Source organism: Lacerta agilis, chromosome 13 (genome assembly GCF_009819535.1).
Source record: "Lacerta agilis isolate rLacAgi1 chromosome 13, rLacAgi1.pri, whole genome shotgun sequence".
In the NCBI taxonomy this organism is placed as follows: Eukaryota; Metazoa; Chordata; class Lepidosauria; order Squamata; family Lacertidae; genus Lacerta; species Lacerta agilis.
This window is the reverse complement of record NC_046324.1, coordinates 7,246,469-7,262,382: the sequence shown is the minus strand read 5'-3', so window position 1 is coordinate 7,262,382 and position 15,914 is coordinate 7,246,469. Positions and strand designations below refer to the sequence as shown.

The 15,914-nt window shown below is 40.6% G+C and overlaps 1 protein-coding gene across 2 annotated transcripts in view; it reads right to left on the bottom strand.

Moving 5' to 3' along the window:
* The window catches only part of ARIH1 (ariadne RBR E3 ubiquitin protein ligase 1), a 51,824-nt gene continuing 35,910 nt past the window's right edge, over positions 1 to 15,914 (bottom strand). The window contains exons 6-14 of one of the 2 annotated variants that reach the window (XM_033167264.1): positions 10,867 to 10,933; positions 9,466 to 9,572; positions 9,063 to 9,105; positions 8,502 to 8,573; positions 7,086 to 7,216; positions 6,724 to 6,781; positions 5,654 to 5,926; positions 1,744 to 1,856; positions 1 to 788 (exon numbers count right to left, since the gene is read on the bottom strand). In XM_033167264.1, coding sequence (XP_033023155.1) covers positions 704 to 788; positions 1,744 to 1,856; positions 5,654 to 5,926; positions 6,724 to 6,781; positions 7,086 to 7,216; positions 8,502 to 8,573; positions 9,063 to 9,105; positions 9,466 to 9,572; positions 10,867 to 10,933 — 949 coding nt within the window. In that variant the 3' untranslated portion in view covers positions 1 to 703. The remainder of the gene's footprint in view (positions 789 to 1,743; positions 1,857 to 5,653; positions 5,927 to 6,723; positions 6,782 to 7,085; positions 7,217 to 8,501; positions 8,574 to 9,062; positions 9,106 to 9,465; positions 9,573 to 10,866; positions 10,934 to 15,914) is intronic. The other variant, XM_033167265.1, reaches the window with a different exon arrangement.

The window sequence follows — 15,914 nt, the reverse complement described above, 5'->3', positions numbered from 1 at the left end:
TCATCTTGAAGATTTTTAAAGAATAAATATTTTTGTAATTAAACATTATGCAAACACGTGCCACGCTTGCTCTTTGTCCATGCATATGCGCTATATACAATTTTGAAAAATACTGTGTTGTCCTCTTTGTTTTTTTTAAAAGTCATATACAAAGTTTTTCCTTGCTGTGTGCCCCGCCTCCCCCCGCCCCAAATCCTCTTTACAATAAGCCAAACAACATTCACCCATGAACTGGTGCATGTGGGGGGGGGGGGAGGAGGGGAGAGCAGAGAAGGGGAGAGGGAGAGGGAGGGGGAAATCTCATACCAAAGTACATCAAAATGGCTGGTTGGACATGAAAAGCAGTGTCAAGAAACTGTTTTAAGTTTTATCTGTAATACGCATAGGAGAAAGAAGGAGGGGGGAAAGTCAGCTTGGAGAATGAAGCTACATTACAAGTTAAAGTTGGAGGGTTGTTTTGTTTTTCTTAGTGCGTCTGTCACACTTACTGGCCACCTAGAATACTGTTGTACAATGGTTTATCTACCTTTTTTATTACAATATAATTTACTTAAATTTTTTTCCATTAACAAAAACAGAATTCCGGTACTACAGACCAGCGGTGTAATAGGCGTAGTGCCCCTTTTTGTGTGTGTTTTGCTTTAATTGCATGAGCACTCTAGATGGTAAAAGGTTTTCAGAGTTCGTTTTATGCAGGCCAGTCTCAGTCCTCAATATACTCCCACAGGTCCTTCTCGTAGCCTTCATGCACATGCTGCAACAAAACCCTTCGCCGGCTCTCGCAGTATCTGCAAGGGGAAGGGCGCACAGTTACGGTTAAGAAAACAAGGGCTGAGTATTTCACACACTATGCATTTCAAGGCAGCATGGAGATAGTTTAGTCAACAGCGGCTCGCAGTGGGAATCTCTACCTTTACCTTGCTCAGAATGGAAACCGAGACAAAGGGCCTTCCATCTGGATAATTTCACAGGTGGGAGAGATTATGCACTGAAGCAGAACAGGCAGGACCTATTACCATATAATCATTATGCTTATTAATGCTAAGACAGTTGAGCTCAAGCTGTTTTTGCTAAACATGGGTCTTGGCCCAATTTCTTAAAAGTGGAGCCTATTAACTGTGAGGGCGGCACAATATTTACAACCTGGAATTTTGTATGCCGAGACAGTGCTCCTCCAGAGTGACACATACTAAACTAAACCCACCTGCAAAAATGTTACCCCAAGGAAACCCACTAAAGGAACCGTGCCTTGTAGGTGTAAAAACTACCTTTTGTGACCCCTTAACATTAAGGCACAAGTGTGTCACAAAACCAGTCCCACGTGCCAATTTTTCATTCACTCATAAAGGAAGATCATGTCCTTTAAAGCAACATAAAACCATCTTGCATGCAACCTGAGGTCAGTGGCCTCCTTCAGCTCAAGAGCCGGCAGAAAAATAAGGACTCGCTTGCTAGGTAATAATTCAAAAGACACCAAAATGTTAACATCCAAGAAGCCCCTGTGAACAGGGCATGCTAACTTGATTTTCCCAGGTCTCCAGCTGTTTGATTCAACAGCAGCAGTCAATCAGGAAACATGGTTGAAGGCCAACACAGAAAGTTAGCTTGCTAGCCTCCCTCCACCATAGATTATATTGGGAATAAGCAGCAGAATCGCTCTCAGCCATTTCCTATAAGTCAAGCCACTTTAATGCCTAAGAGACTGGCACATGAAATGAATTAAGTTTTGAACAAGGAACATACCTGTACTTATCTTGCACTTTCTGCTTTATGTCTTGCAGTGAATCTTGAGAAATATCTCGCTCCAGATACCCAGAAAGGACCTCGGTAGCATTTTCCAAATCTGCTTGATTATTCTAGGCAGGCAAAATACAAGGCACACTTTTAATAAACTTAAGCAGTTCCTTGAATTGAGAATCACCACATGAATGGAATTTAGCCCTTCTGCTAGCAAGTACTCATTGAAGCCTACTTTGAATATTTTTGTAGTCTTGCAGAGGTTCTCTCATTTGGTTGTATGAACAGCAGGCAGGAAAACACACTAATGTACTGGAAAACTTACCATCACCTTCTATAGTACTATTGGCAGACAAAACCATCTTGTGGTTGCAAACCAAGTAGATGTTATTCTCGGCAATCATGACTTCTGACCAACAGCCATTAATCTTTTCCATTAAGAAATCACAATTCTTAAGGACATTATCTATGTGACCAATTCACTGCTCCTGTTTTGCAAGTCAGGCGGAAGCTATATTATAATTGGCTCCAGCAGTTAATTATTTTGCATTTTATAAGCTAGGAAAAAACCTATTTACCAACCAGGCATTTTCCTTTTTTTAAAAAAGTAATATTTATTGGTTTTATTTACACACATTAAAAACATTTACAGTCTCATCAATACAAATAAAATAAAAAAGAAGAAATAGAAGAAAAGAACAAAGAAGAAAAAGAAAAACACGAGAAAAAAAGTTAAAATTGGTTTACATAACCACACTTCTCACATACATACAAATCTTCCGATCTTTCTTAATGTACTTTCGTTACATCATTGTTTGTCTGCACAGTTTTGATCTTTATTTCTCACTCTTTTATCTTCAATAGTATTCAATATATATTTAATTACAAGTATCACTCTAGTTCTGCTAATATGGCCTTATTATTGCAATATATTCTTATGTATTCTTTAAATATTTTCCATTCACCAAAAGTTTTCTGCGTCATTTTTCCTCTAACTCCTCCTGTCAATTTCGCCAGCTGCAAATGATCTAACATGAGCGTCTGCCACTCTAAGATTGTCGGTACTGATTTTCCAATCTGGCTCTCAAAATTCTCACCAGCTCATGCCTCTCACTGACCTTGCTTTACAGCCTCACTGAGTGTTTTCACCTGACTCAAATGTGTCCTTGAGTTCTGATAATGCCTCTTGCTCGTATGGATGGAGGCATATTGGGTGGGTGTAAAAACTAACATACTGTAAGAAGGTAAAATTTATATTAGTTATTCCACACACATTTGTTTCTGACTCCACTCACCATTTGTGGCATTTATTAAGTTTCCTAGAAGTGTGCCCCACCCCTACGCTTGTTAACTGAGGTAGCAAGAACAACACTGTTTACATTTTTGGACTGTTCCTGTTCTGATATCCCACAGGAAATGAAATCTAATATTAAAGATGGCCTTTGTGGCAAGGCTGAAGGAATGAGAGGCACTTTTTACTTGTTAAATTGTGAATTTGCTTACACTGCACTTTTGGTAATACAGCAAGTTTAAATTCATTTATTTGCATGTATTTGGGAAATTGGTTTGTCTGTTCGCTATGCATTTGGACACCGATATTGTGAACAAATTTTGCACAATGGTTCCTAAGATCAAGAAGCAACTTTTTGTTTATGCTGGGATACAATGGGATCCTGTGTTGACAGCTGACTCAATATGGCAGACAATATGAACAGAAGTGCATATTGCTAGAATGCCTAACAAAGGAATAAGGTATTAAAATACAATAAACAAAAAAATAAGCTTGCTTATTTCCTAAATGATAGTAATGAGGGTACCAAGCAGGCCTTCTTAGAGAAGACATTCAAAAGACAAGGAGACCCTATTGACAAGTTATGTATCTCTAAAACAAACTTCAATGCCCACCATTCTGAAGAAACTCCACAACTTCTGACTTCTGAATAGTTATGGCTATAATCCTGGTTAGCTTTTTAAAACAACAACAACTACTCTTTCCCATGTTTATTGGAATTCTTCCAACAGGACACTTTGCAAGGTGGCTTACAACAATGTGAAATGAATGTGCATAAAAACAAAGAACAAACTAAAAACAGCTGTCTTTTTGTGTTCCTCCCCTCTCTGAACTGCCCCCTGCAGTGACCCTCCACCTGGTCATTATATAATTTCATTACATAACAGTTTTGTGAAAGCTGAATTTGCATTTACTTCTGCCACCATTCTTTCCTGATCATGTCTCTAGTCAGGGCAGGCCAGAAAGCAGACAAATCAAGATCTATCAGTAGATGATTTGTCTGCTTTCTGGCCTGAAGCTGCTGATTTGATGATCAAGGAGTCCTGGAGGCCCTGCCCCCTGCCATGCAGGCCTTTCCCACCTGGCCTGAAGCTGCTGAAGGGGCTGGAGAACTGTTTGCGGGGTTTTGCTGTGAATTTCCCCACCTGTTGTTGATGTTGATTTTTTAAATATTTTTTGGTATATTTATTTAAAATCTTGCGATTTATGTGAAAATTGTTCAGTTTGGTTATGCATTTTTTAATGTTTTATTTATTGTTTATGGCTAATTTTATGTTTTAGTTATGTATTTTTTTTCCTGTTGTCAGCAGGCTTGAGCAGGGTCTGATCTGTGGAAAGGCAGCGTGCAAATAAAATTATGCATGTATCTACGTTAACACCTGACCCACTGTTTTGCATCATGTATGCCCACCCCCATCTTAAATTTGCAAAGAAGTGAGCCATTGTATTAAGTTGCAAATCACTTGCAGACGCTTTTGCTGAAAAGTGGGGTGTGGTAAATAATCAACAAAGTTAATAAGCCTATACTGCCAATCACCCCAGGCACTTGCATGAAATTATTTTTGTTTAATTAAGGAACACATACAGAGTTCGTGGCAGACACGACTACACAACTCTGGATCCATCACAGAAAAGGCCTTCAGAACAAAGCCGCTGGGAAAAAACCACATAGTTGTTACAGGAAGTCCAGTTTAGGGGCTGCACAAGTCACTCATCCAATGGACCATAATTACCGTATTTTTCGCTCCATTAGATGCACTTTTTTCCTCCTAAAAAGTAAGGGGAAGCATCTGTGCGCCTTATGTAGTGAATTGTTGTCCCTGGAGCTGAATTGCCCAGGAGCCAAAAGCAGATCCTGGTTTTTTTTTTGTTTTTTGTTTTTTTGTTTAACAAAGAGAAAAGGGGGTGTTGAAAGGACCCTGCTCAGCAAGAGATCAGGAGAGAGAAGAGTCCCTGGCTCCCTTTCGGCCCCGCCCCCTTGCCCAGGCCTCCATTGTTGATTGTGCTGCAGAGGGAGGTTGTTTGTTTCCCCAGCGACATGTGACTGGCTGATTAGATTATCTGTCTGGAAACTGTAGAAACAGCTCCCTTTCCTTAAGAAGCTGTAGAAATGTGAGTTGAACCCCATTAAAACAGGGCTTTTCCTCTTTGCTTTTCCCCCTTTGCAAAAAAGCTGCACAAATCTGAGCTGATCCTCAAAAAAACAGGTCTTTTCCCTTTGTAAAAAAGCTGCAAAACTTTGAGCAGATCCTGAAAAAAACAGGGCTTTTAGAGGAGGAAAACCATGAAAAAAATATTTTTTCTTGTTTTCTCCTCTAAAAATGAGGTGCGCCCTATGGTCCGGTGTGCTCTATGGAGCGAAAAATACGGTATACACATCAACAGCTACTATAACTAGTTCAGGATCTGAGGCAATAAGGCTCTGGGTTGCTGGTTACTAAGAAAAAGGATTGGAAGAGGGCTACTGAGCTCATGTTTTATTTGTGGGATTCCCATTGGCATCTGGTTGGCCACTATGGGAAGAGAATACTGGACTAAATAAACCTTGATCTGATCCTACAGGACTCTTACGCTATGCTAGGACCCAAAAGCTGGGTTTAAAAATGTCTGGTAAACTCTCCTTACCTCAAAGATAATGGACTGATTATTCTTTTTGAGGTAGAAGGCAAAGACGTATGTGTACATGAGTGTGGCACGACACTGGCAGAGGACATCGACTGCTTTCTTCAGGAACTGGACCTCGATCCATGACATGTTGTGCTGTTGCATCTCCTCCATTTTCTGCTTGACTTGGGCATAGAGTTTGTGCTCAAAGCGCAGGCTCTGCATATGGTTCATGTAACGGTTGCAGTAGAAGAGGTACCTCTGCAGGGCTGCTCTGGATCGCTGTGTTAATTCCCATTAGGGAAAAAGAAAATCAATAGTTAAAACAGAGTAATAGCAGGTTGACTTGTCCTATAAATGAGGGGCCTCAAGGCAAATGTGGCCACAACAGGGCAATGTTCTTATTTCAAAGTCCCACAGTATTCATGGACATGTGAACAGGTTACTACTGCCTTTTGCTTTGAGTCTAATCTTGTTGGCACTATGTGACACAGAAGAGAGAGTTTTTAAGCAGGTGGAAAAGGAAACAAAGAGTCCCTTGCAATCCCCAAACAGTGCGACAGGGCTCCTGGAGGATATACTTCATTTTGCTGCAATTCTCCACTTGCCCCATTTGTGGACCTGATAAACTGCATATACCCGGTCATGTGATGAACGATCATGCTTATTTTTCCATATAAATACATAGCAGAAAGGTCTGATTGGCAGTGGGTTCTGTGGCAAAACTGCCCAAGTGCAATAAACTGCCTAGATAGAAATGATATCCATGCAGAAATTAATATAGTAGAAAACCTCTTTCAGCAATAAGCAACTGCCAAGAAGGGTCTGGCTGGTAGGATATGGGGTTGGGCATATTCAGACTCAAATTACTGCTTCCAGTGCTCAAGCTGGGTAGTTTTACAAGTTGGCCAGGACAACATCAGGAAGCAGTAACAAAATGGGTCGGCCTCTTGTGTCAAAGTCTAACAGTTTTGTGGAGTTCAGCTTGAAAGCTAGCAGTGCTCGAGTGGAAAATGCAAGCACAGTGAAAAGCTAGGCCAAACCATCTTACTGAAGCTGATAATATTGGTCACCAAGTGTTATGGACTCACCTCTTGGGCATCTCTTGCTGCCTTTGCATCATCCTCATTATAGCGATTACAGTTGTACCTGAAAAAAGATTTTTATGAGCATAGTGGTTTCCAGAACTTCTTTTGTTTTTGCCACTCTGAGGCTCCAAGTATTCTTTCGTCAGTACATAAGTGTAAACATAATAAGCCCCTCTGATACCTTGAGCAGAGGCTCAACAAGAAACAGCTCAGACCTTTCTCACCCTAAGAAGTATAGACATATGAACCAGCTACTGCTCTGTGTTTTTCTCCCACAGAAAATATTTTTGCAGGGTACAGAAACAAAACATGGCAGTACAATTAGACACATAAAGAAAGCTTGGGAGGAATTCATTTAAACTTACCAGGCGGACCCATGAGGTTCCCAGGGGCCAAGACACACCCAGCAGAACTCTGCTTTACAATTCTGGTTCCGACAGACCATGTGATTGCAGCCTCCATCCTTTTCTATGGTGACATGGCATTTAGGGCATTCCTGTGACGGTTATGAAGAGTGGTGGAAAGAAATAAAAGTGGGTGGCTTCCAACTTTAAAAAAACGGGGGGGGGGGATGCAGATAGTGCAATATAACACCACAAAATACAGATCAATGCCAGAAGTTGCACTTCTTCCAGTTCATGGGATAGCTTAGATAGGAAGCCATTTGCAAGTAATGGGACATTTTCGTGTGTGTGTGTGTGTGTGTGTGTGTGTGTGTGTGTGTGTGTCACACTCAGCTTTGACACTTGATATTAAACATATTCTAGATCTACTGATTTAAGTCCACTGAGACTGGGCTCCACATGCACTGAATGAACATACTAAAGGGATGGGCCGTTGTGAAGTGAAATAGCACATGTTTTGCAAACAAAAGGTAATAGGTCTAACCCTTGACATTGCCAGACAAAGGCTGGGAATGGCCAAACTCTGAAATCCTGGACAGCCACAGTCAGTCTGCATAGGCAATACTGAGCTAGGTAGGACTAATGGTCTGATTTGTTGTTGTTGTTCAGTCGTTCAGTCGTGTCCGACTCTTCGTGACCCCATGGACCAGAGCACGCCAGGCACGCCTATCCTTCACTGCCTCTCGCAGTTTGGCCAAACTCATGTTAGTAGCTTCGAGAACACTGTCCAACCATCTCATCCTCTGTCGTCCCCTTCTCCTTGTGCCCTCCATCTTTCCCAACACTTTTCTAGGGAGTGGTCTGATTTGGTCTAAAGCAATTTTCTGTATTCCTATACTCAGCAAACCACATGTAAGTACTTCTCAATCTACAAAGTACTGAGATGTTTGCCAATTTGGCATCTCTCTTCAATTTAGCTCTAAAAGTCTCATTTTAAGTAGAGCTAGACAGAAGCCTGTTGTACCTTTTGGTGGTAATGTTTGGCTTCACTGTGAACTTTGAAGTGGGGGGGGGATAGGATAACACAGGCCCATTATTTACATGGAGGACTTGCCCCTCACTACTCACAATGGAAGTTCAGGATTTGACAGTTATGTCTTTGTAAGGGAAAAGCAGCTCTGCAAGTGTGAAATTTTGAGCATCTAATGTATTGGCCCAAATATAAGCCCTTTTTTCCAAATACCGATTGTGAAAAGTTATAGTGCAGCTTATATTCGCTGGCAAAGCCCCCCCTCCCCCTGGAAGCAGGGGGCAATGGCACGCAGCCCATCCGCGGCTCCCAAGCCTCCGAATTTTAAAGGTGCAGCTTATTTGTGGTGCGGCTTATATTCGGGCCAATACGGTATGTTTTAAAAGAGAAATGTGATGCTACCAAACCTTTGTGTTTGCTGCAATCCAGTTTGAAGTTTCACTGTCATCATCACACTTCTTAATCCATTTCTTTAACCACTGTCAGGAGAGACAGAAAAGAATTGTAAAACAAGAGAAGAAGTGAAAAAGGCCACACGGAAATGTGGAGACATCATATCATATTAAGCAAGGCTTGCCCATTCAGATCCAACACTCCCAAGATCAGGTTTCCAAAATAAACCTTCGAATAATTCTGTATTGTGGATATGTCTTACAACTATGATTTTCTTCATGTTTGTATCAAATACCCTCTAGGTGGAAATAAAAGATCTGAACTAAGGGGAGGCGTGTTTATTTTGTTGTTACACTCAAGAAGGACTATTCTTTCATAACCTGTTACCCAGATTCAAATAGTTCAGGGTTAATTACACACAACTTAAGGGAAACTAAACAGGTAACCATGGCAAAGATGTCTGAATAGCTTGCCAAGTATCATCAAATTATTTTGCAACACTACAACTGTGATATTTAAGCAGAAAGGCTAATTTACTTTTCCAGCACTCTGCCATATACACTTAAAGTGCTCACCTTGCATTTAACAGGATCATGCCAGTTTTCACCACAGTTAAAGCTGCAAAAATTAAAAAGATTTATACATATTACACAGTCTATAGTTATGCAACACTAAAATTTAGAGGTTTGCTCTAATTTAAGCAACCATAACTGTTACCTACTAAGCCAAACATTATACCAGCAAGGTAATGTGGCTTGACGGGTACTTGAGAACCTCAATTTTTCAATCCCAGACAGGACGCAAAAACTCACAAGTTTATCAAATCCCAAACAGGCAGTGTTTGGCTTGCTGGTAGTAGGCATGGGTAGGTAGGCCTACCAAGGCAACTTGTCATTTCAAGAGAAACAGGAACCACCTTTTGCTTAGTGGTAAGCAATCCAAAATCATTACAAACCAACACAAGAAATGTTTGCTTACCAAAACTGACGGCCACATTTACAGCGAACAGGCTTAGCATCAGGATACTGAACTTTAACAACATGGTGGCAATCTGGAGCAGGACACCATTTTAACAGCCGATTGCACTGCAAAAATAAAAAGCTACCAGATCTTACTTGGAAATTGACCAGAATTTAAGATATCAAAGTGAGGTATTTCCCTTTCATTTCCCCAGAAGTCTCCTTTTAGCCAAAGCTTTGTTTCATCTTGACAGGAAAATGCCACAATTCTCATTTCGGTATAGACCTTGTCCCTCCACAGCAGCAGCCAAGCAGAATACGCCAAACCAATTTCACAGAATCAGTTATAAAATGAGATGGGCCCGCCCAATGTTACCCAGGATGACGTTATAAATAGAACCCACTCCAGATAATCAATTTAGTCCCCTACCAACCTTCCCAACTGTCACCAAGACTTCCATCCTAAGGTATTTTGTTCCCTTTGGCAAAGTTTTAAAAAATTCAGCTCAAAAATAAGCAAGGTAGCTTCACAAGGTAGTTTTAGTGGCTCATCTTTCATGTTATGTGGTTTAATTTTTAGGGGGCCAAAGGCCCGTGGTGTTCACATATGGGCTGCTCACATGTGCCGTCTGCTCAGGGGACCCTGGCAGTTTTGTGGCTTAGTGTCACACCAGTGCAGGCACATTAACAAAGATTGAATTGAGGATCACATGTGGCTTATTGTGATTCTTCAGTCCTCTTCAGCTTAGGCTTCACTGGCATTCCACAAATTGAATTCAAAAATCATTTTATTACAAATGAGGGGACAACAAGCCAAGCTGTTTTTGTGTTTCCTCCAAGCTGCACAAATTCTAAAGTTGTAACAGATCTGCTTAAGTAGCACCCTACAGTAATACTGGATTCAGTTCAGAAGTACCGGTACCTGCTCTAGGTTCTGATGAAGACACAAAAAGTTTGTGCCTAGTTGTTCTTAAAGGACTGGAAATCGAGTGATTGAAATACCTGGCACATAATCAGCAATGTGCCTTTAACAACTATTACCTTCTCTAATCTCCTGAACAGCTGTCTATAGCCATTACATTAGGCACTGGGATTTCAAATTTCTGCTGCAAAATGCTGTGCTATAAAGCAATGTTCCAGCTTAAAGCATTTTCGTATCTGAAGCAGCATTCTAGGTAAAATCATGCCACCTATTAACAAAAAAGCTTAACACTCTCTATCAGTATGAGCCTATGCAAGACCAACCCTGTTAATTGGGGTGGGGGAAGCAACCTCTGCCAACAACTGAACAAAATCAGACACCCCCACACCCACCATGAAAACTACATGTAAATACTGCTGTGTAAGACAAGAAAGAGGTGGGCAAAAGCCCTCAAATCACAGCCTGTCTCTTCAGCATAGTTTGAAACATAACACTCACCTCTACAAAACTATTGGTTATTAAATGCTGGTACTTTAATTTAACCTTTGAATCTGTGATGAGGCGCCTAAGAAGAGAAGGGAGAAAGAACATTTCATTGAGAACATTCATTTTTTGGCAGTCAAGAAATTGTTTGCTACATCAGCTTTATTGCTTGGCAGAAGCCGTGAGCAAGGAGAATCATTTTCACAGATTGCATAATTCCCCGCCCCTACCCCCACAATTTTAAGGCATGCTATATTTTTACTTGGCAAACACACATTTTAAAAGCAGAATTAATGCCCTGCTTAAAAAAACCCCCACAAAAACCCCCACTGTTTTGTGACCAGATTTTATTCGCTCTCTTGTTCCCCAGATAATAGGTTTTGCTTATTTCTACTCAGTTGTTGGCGTGTCTGCAACCATTTCCTTCACAGAGCCCAGAACACAAAAGCAATGTTTAATCTTTATTTCCATCCCAATGTAAATGGACATAGTGAATGGACATACAACACTGTACTTGTAAAGTCATAAGCAAAATGAAAAACAGACACTAACTAGAGCTACATGCATACCATACAGAACCTATCATCAAAAGTTAAAACAGACACCTGTAGATTTCTGGTGACACCAATCAAATATTTGTAAATAGCCATATAATGCAAAACAGTAATGTTTTAATGTAGGTTTCATGCATTACTGAAGGCAATAATCCGAAGTAGTACACTGTGTGATAAATGAAGATCCATAACAAAAATCAAACTTTAATTATGTATTTAGGGACAGTCTCCGTCTGTGAAAACAAAACAAAATAAATTCCTTCCAGTAGCAGGAATTTTTTATTTTGTTTTGTTTTGACTAAGGCTGACCAACACGGCTACCTACCTGTAACCTCCATCTGTGATGTTTAACATATGCTTTGGAGCTTTATTTAGATAATTCTGCTCTAAAACAAGTATGCTAGACAAAAAAAAACTTCTATCTGAAAGTAGAAGCCTGTGACAAAGGGGTTTCCTTCAAGGAATGTAATGGCTGCCCAACATTAATGTTTCAACTCCTGTCTAATGGCTATATGCAACCTCTAGGTTTAGGAGGAGTCTGCCACTAAATACCAGCAACTAGGAGCAACTTCGGTAAAAGAGCAACAGCTTTATTTCCTCTTTCTGGGGTTCCAGCAAAATTCTGGAATATTTGGATTTTTGGTCTGATCAAGCAGAGCTCCCAATATCTGCACTATTTATTCCATCAACTAAGCAAAAATTTTACTGTGGAGATTAACACAAGCAGCTTTGCAAATGGGCATCTTGTGGCATATGGCCTACAATACTTTTGTTGTTTTAAATGACAAGTACATGGAAATATATGGGACGCGGGTGGCGCTGTGGGTTAAACCACAGAGCCTAGGGCTTGCCGATCAGAAGGTCGGCGGTTCGAATCCCCGTGATGGGGTGAGCTCCTGTTGCTTGGTCCCTGCTCCTGCCCACCTAGCAGTTTGAAACCATGTCGAAGTGCAAGTAGATAAATAGGTACTGCTCCAGTGGGAAGGTAAACGGCATTTCCGTGAGCTGCTCTGGTTCGCCAGAAGTGGCTTTGTCATGCTGGCCACATGACCCGGAAGCTGTACGCCGGCTCCCTCAGCCAGTAAAGCGAGATGAGCGCCACAACCCCAGAGTCATTTGCGACTGGACCTAATGGTCCGGGGTCCCTTTACCTTTACATGCCATTTCTGCCTGCAGCATGTCTTCCCTGCAAATGCCATAATGAAGCTCCTGATGGTTCTGAAAGATGTACTTAGTATTTTTTATGTTGTCCTGGGTTAAGTCCTAGGTATCAGCCAAATACACATTTTTATCTATCTATCTATCTATCTATCTATCTATCTATCTATTTAACAGAATTCACACCCCACTTAATTGTAAATAAAACCTCTAAGGAGTTTACAGTCATGACAATACCTAGCTAGTGGCATGGCAATAAAACCGCTAGCACATTTGCAAAGCTAAGCAAGGTCTTTTATGGTTTCAAATTGGATAGGAGGCTGCATGTTGAGATCTGTATTGCAAGGGTTTGGACTAGATGACCCTTCGGGGGCCCTTCCAACTCTACAGTTCTATGAGTTATGGAAGGAATTACAAGGCAGGGGTGCCACCACAAAAAGCTACCCTTTGGTCCCAACTAACCTAACAGGCAGATATTGAAGGCAGTCTGAGCCTCCTGGGAAGACACTGAAAAAAGCATGCTAGGGTTCATATGAGCACAGGCACTTAAGAAGATAGACTAGGGCCAAGCTGCACAAATGCTATATAAACAATAACTAGCACTTTAAACAGGGTGCTTGTGCAAACCTTGGAACACTTGTGTCACATGCTGCCCCCGCTAGCGTTCAACAAAAGGCAAAGCAGCTGAAAGACAGTCCCTGCCTTCAAGTTAACCATTTGACGCAACACAGAAGGGTGGGGGAAAGGTATAGTGAGGGAAGAACAAGAAAATTCAAACACCACTAGGTAAAGTTAAATATAGCTGAGCGAGAAGAGCAGCCAAATTGAGCTGGTCTTACATCAGAGCTGACAAAGGGTATCAACAATATTAAAAAAAAAACACCCCAAAACAACAATACATTTTTCAAAGCACAGGGATAGCAATAAGCCTTTTTAAAATGTGTGTTAGAACACACTAATAGGCATGCAAGACCATACAATGATGCATTTAACGGAATTCCTTTTCCATAGGCACCCCTTTCCTTCACTTTCCATTAGCTATTCAAAGTTAAAATCATGTTCTGTGGTTGAGGAACTGCATTTCTGATACTGATAAGCCTCCTCACACTTACAAGTGTCCACACACAAAAATAATCTGGTAGGTACAAAAGATGGTGGTGTTTATTCACTGCAGAAGTTAAGTCCAGAAACCCTCAATATAGCATTTTATTGCTTAGTTGTATTACTTTATGTTTATTCTGCTGTTCTGCTAAAGAAGGTCCCAGAGGAACTTACTAATGACTACAAACAGGAACTGTCCCTGCCCTCTGGCTTACAATCTAAAAAGACATAATATAAAAGTCAAATGGACTGGGAAGGAAGAATAAATAAGCAAATTCGTGTACAAGTTCTTGATTACAAGTTCTTCTAATGATGAGCTGGAGTAGAAACAGATTAAGCAGAGGTGGCACCAGGTGTTGCCAGTCTCTCAGCTACACTAATGTGAGTGGCTCGGCATCCCTTCTCATCCCACCTCTGCCGCAGCCTGATATAGTGGCTGGTGCCTGGCGATAAGAGGGAGGAGCCTTGCAGATATATCTGAAAAGGTTCATCTGAAGCATTACTTCTGTAACATTTAATGGGCTGCAAATGCCAGCTCTAATGAAACTCTTTAAAATGGGCACTGCTTCAATGTGTTATTGTTATGTTACCTAGCCTCATATGGGCTGCTTAAAGAAACTAGAACTTCCATGGCCCACGAAGGAGCTTTATGTGTACAAACCAAGAGTACACTTTCATTCTTTTTAATATTACACTGTTTGTTACTGAGTAAAGATTTGTCCCATTTCAAGCTTTCTACCTACAGGAAATTCTTTCAATGTTGAGAAATCCAGCTTAACTGAAGAGGATTTGGGGGACATGTTCAGGGGTGCACAAAGTTTTTGCAGAGGTCTACTGGGCCTCAATCCTGTCCCATATGAACTGTGTGTGTGTGTGTGTGTGAGAGAGAGAGAGAGAGAGAGAGAGAGAGAGAGAGAGAGAGAGAGAGAGAGAGAGATCCCTTCCTGCAGCCACATTGCAGTGGAATTTTGGTAACTGTGCACAAGCAGCCTTTCTGGGTAGTTTATCCTGCATTACTCATCTTCTCAATTAGCTACACCCAATACGTTTCTGAAGAAACATGGGTATCCCCATAAAATTCAAGTTTCAAAACCACTGCTATTAAGGTGACCTTAGAGTTACTGTCTCAAATTATATGTAACAATTGTCTAAAAAGACATAGGACAATAAACTTTTGAAAGACAACAACATCCAGTGGAAGAATGGCAGATGAAGTTGGTGGACTTTATGGAACTTGCTGAACTGACCGCGAGACTCCGAGACCAGAGGGAGGAGAAGGTGCAACAGGAATGGAAGAAATTTAAGGACTATCTAAAAAACCGTGAAAAGTTAGATATTTGAAGCAGAATTGGCTTGTTTAAATGGCTTTTGCTAGTTGATGTTAGATGAAAATAGTATACGAGAAGTAATGTTATGAATGATTTAGAATAACAAAAAATGCTTAAGGATATGAGGTTTAAGTAATGAATTATATAGGATCAGTTAGTATTTTAAAGATTATTAAGAATAATGGTGAATATTAAGAAAATAGTTACAAAGTTACCAAAGTATATTAATCTTGAACGCAGTTGAGAGATCGGGGGAAGTCCCCCTAAAGAAGACTGAAACTAGAATTAAACAATGATTATCTATATTGTTCCAGTGTATGTGTGTAGGTATGTATAATTTTTCTTTTTTATTTCTTGTTGTCTTTTTAATGTTTTATTGTGTTTTTAGATTGTATTTGTGTGAGGTATTGTGTATTGTGTATTTGTTGTTTAATGTGGAAACTAATAAAATATTATATAAAAAAAGAAAGACAACAACATCCCTTCATACAGCTGGCCATTAACAGAGAGATGTGCACCATAATCTAGGGATTTCCATTAGCATATTTAACACTCAATCGGTGAACTCTAAGGAAAATAAATGAATCAGCTGGTCACTTACAATCCTTTTGGGGGGGGGGGGTCAAGGAAAGCTGCAGAAGGCCATTATGTACCTGGGGCACATGGTGTCCACTGTTTACCCTCTTGTTTATTCATTGGCTGGCACCGGATATAAAGTGTTGGCTGCTAGGCAGTATAACAAATGTTTCAACCTGTACTTGGGAAGCACACATTTTAAAGGGTACAGATCAGCCTTTGCTAACCTGGCGCCTTCCAGATGGTTTGGAATATGCATGGTATTCAATTAAGTTTCACCACTGAAATTAATGAACTCAGCTTAGTCATATCATTAATTTCAATGAGTCTATTCTGAGTAAAGCCA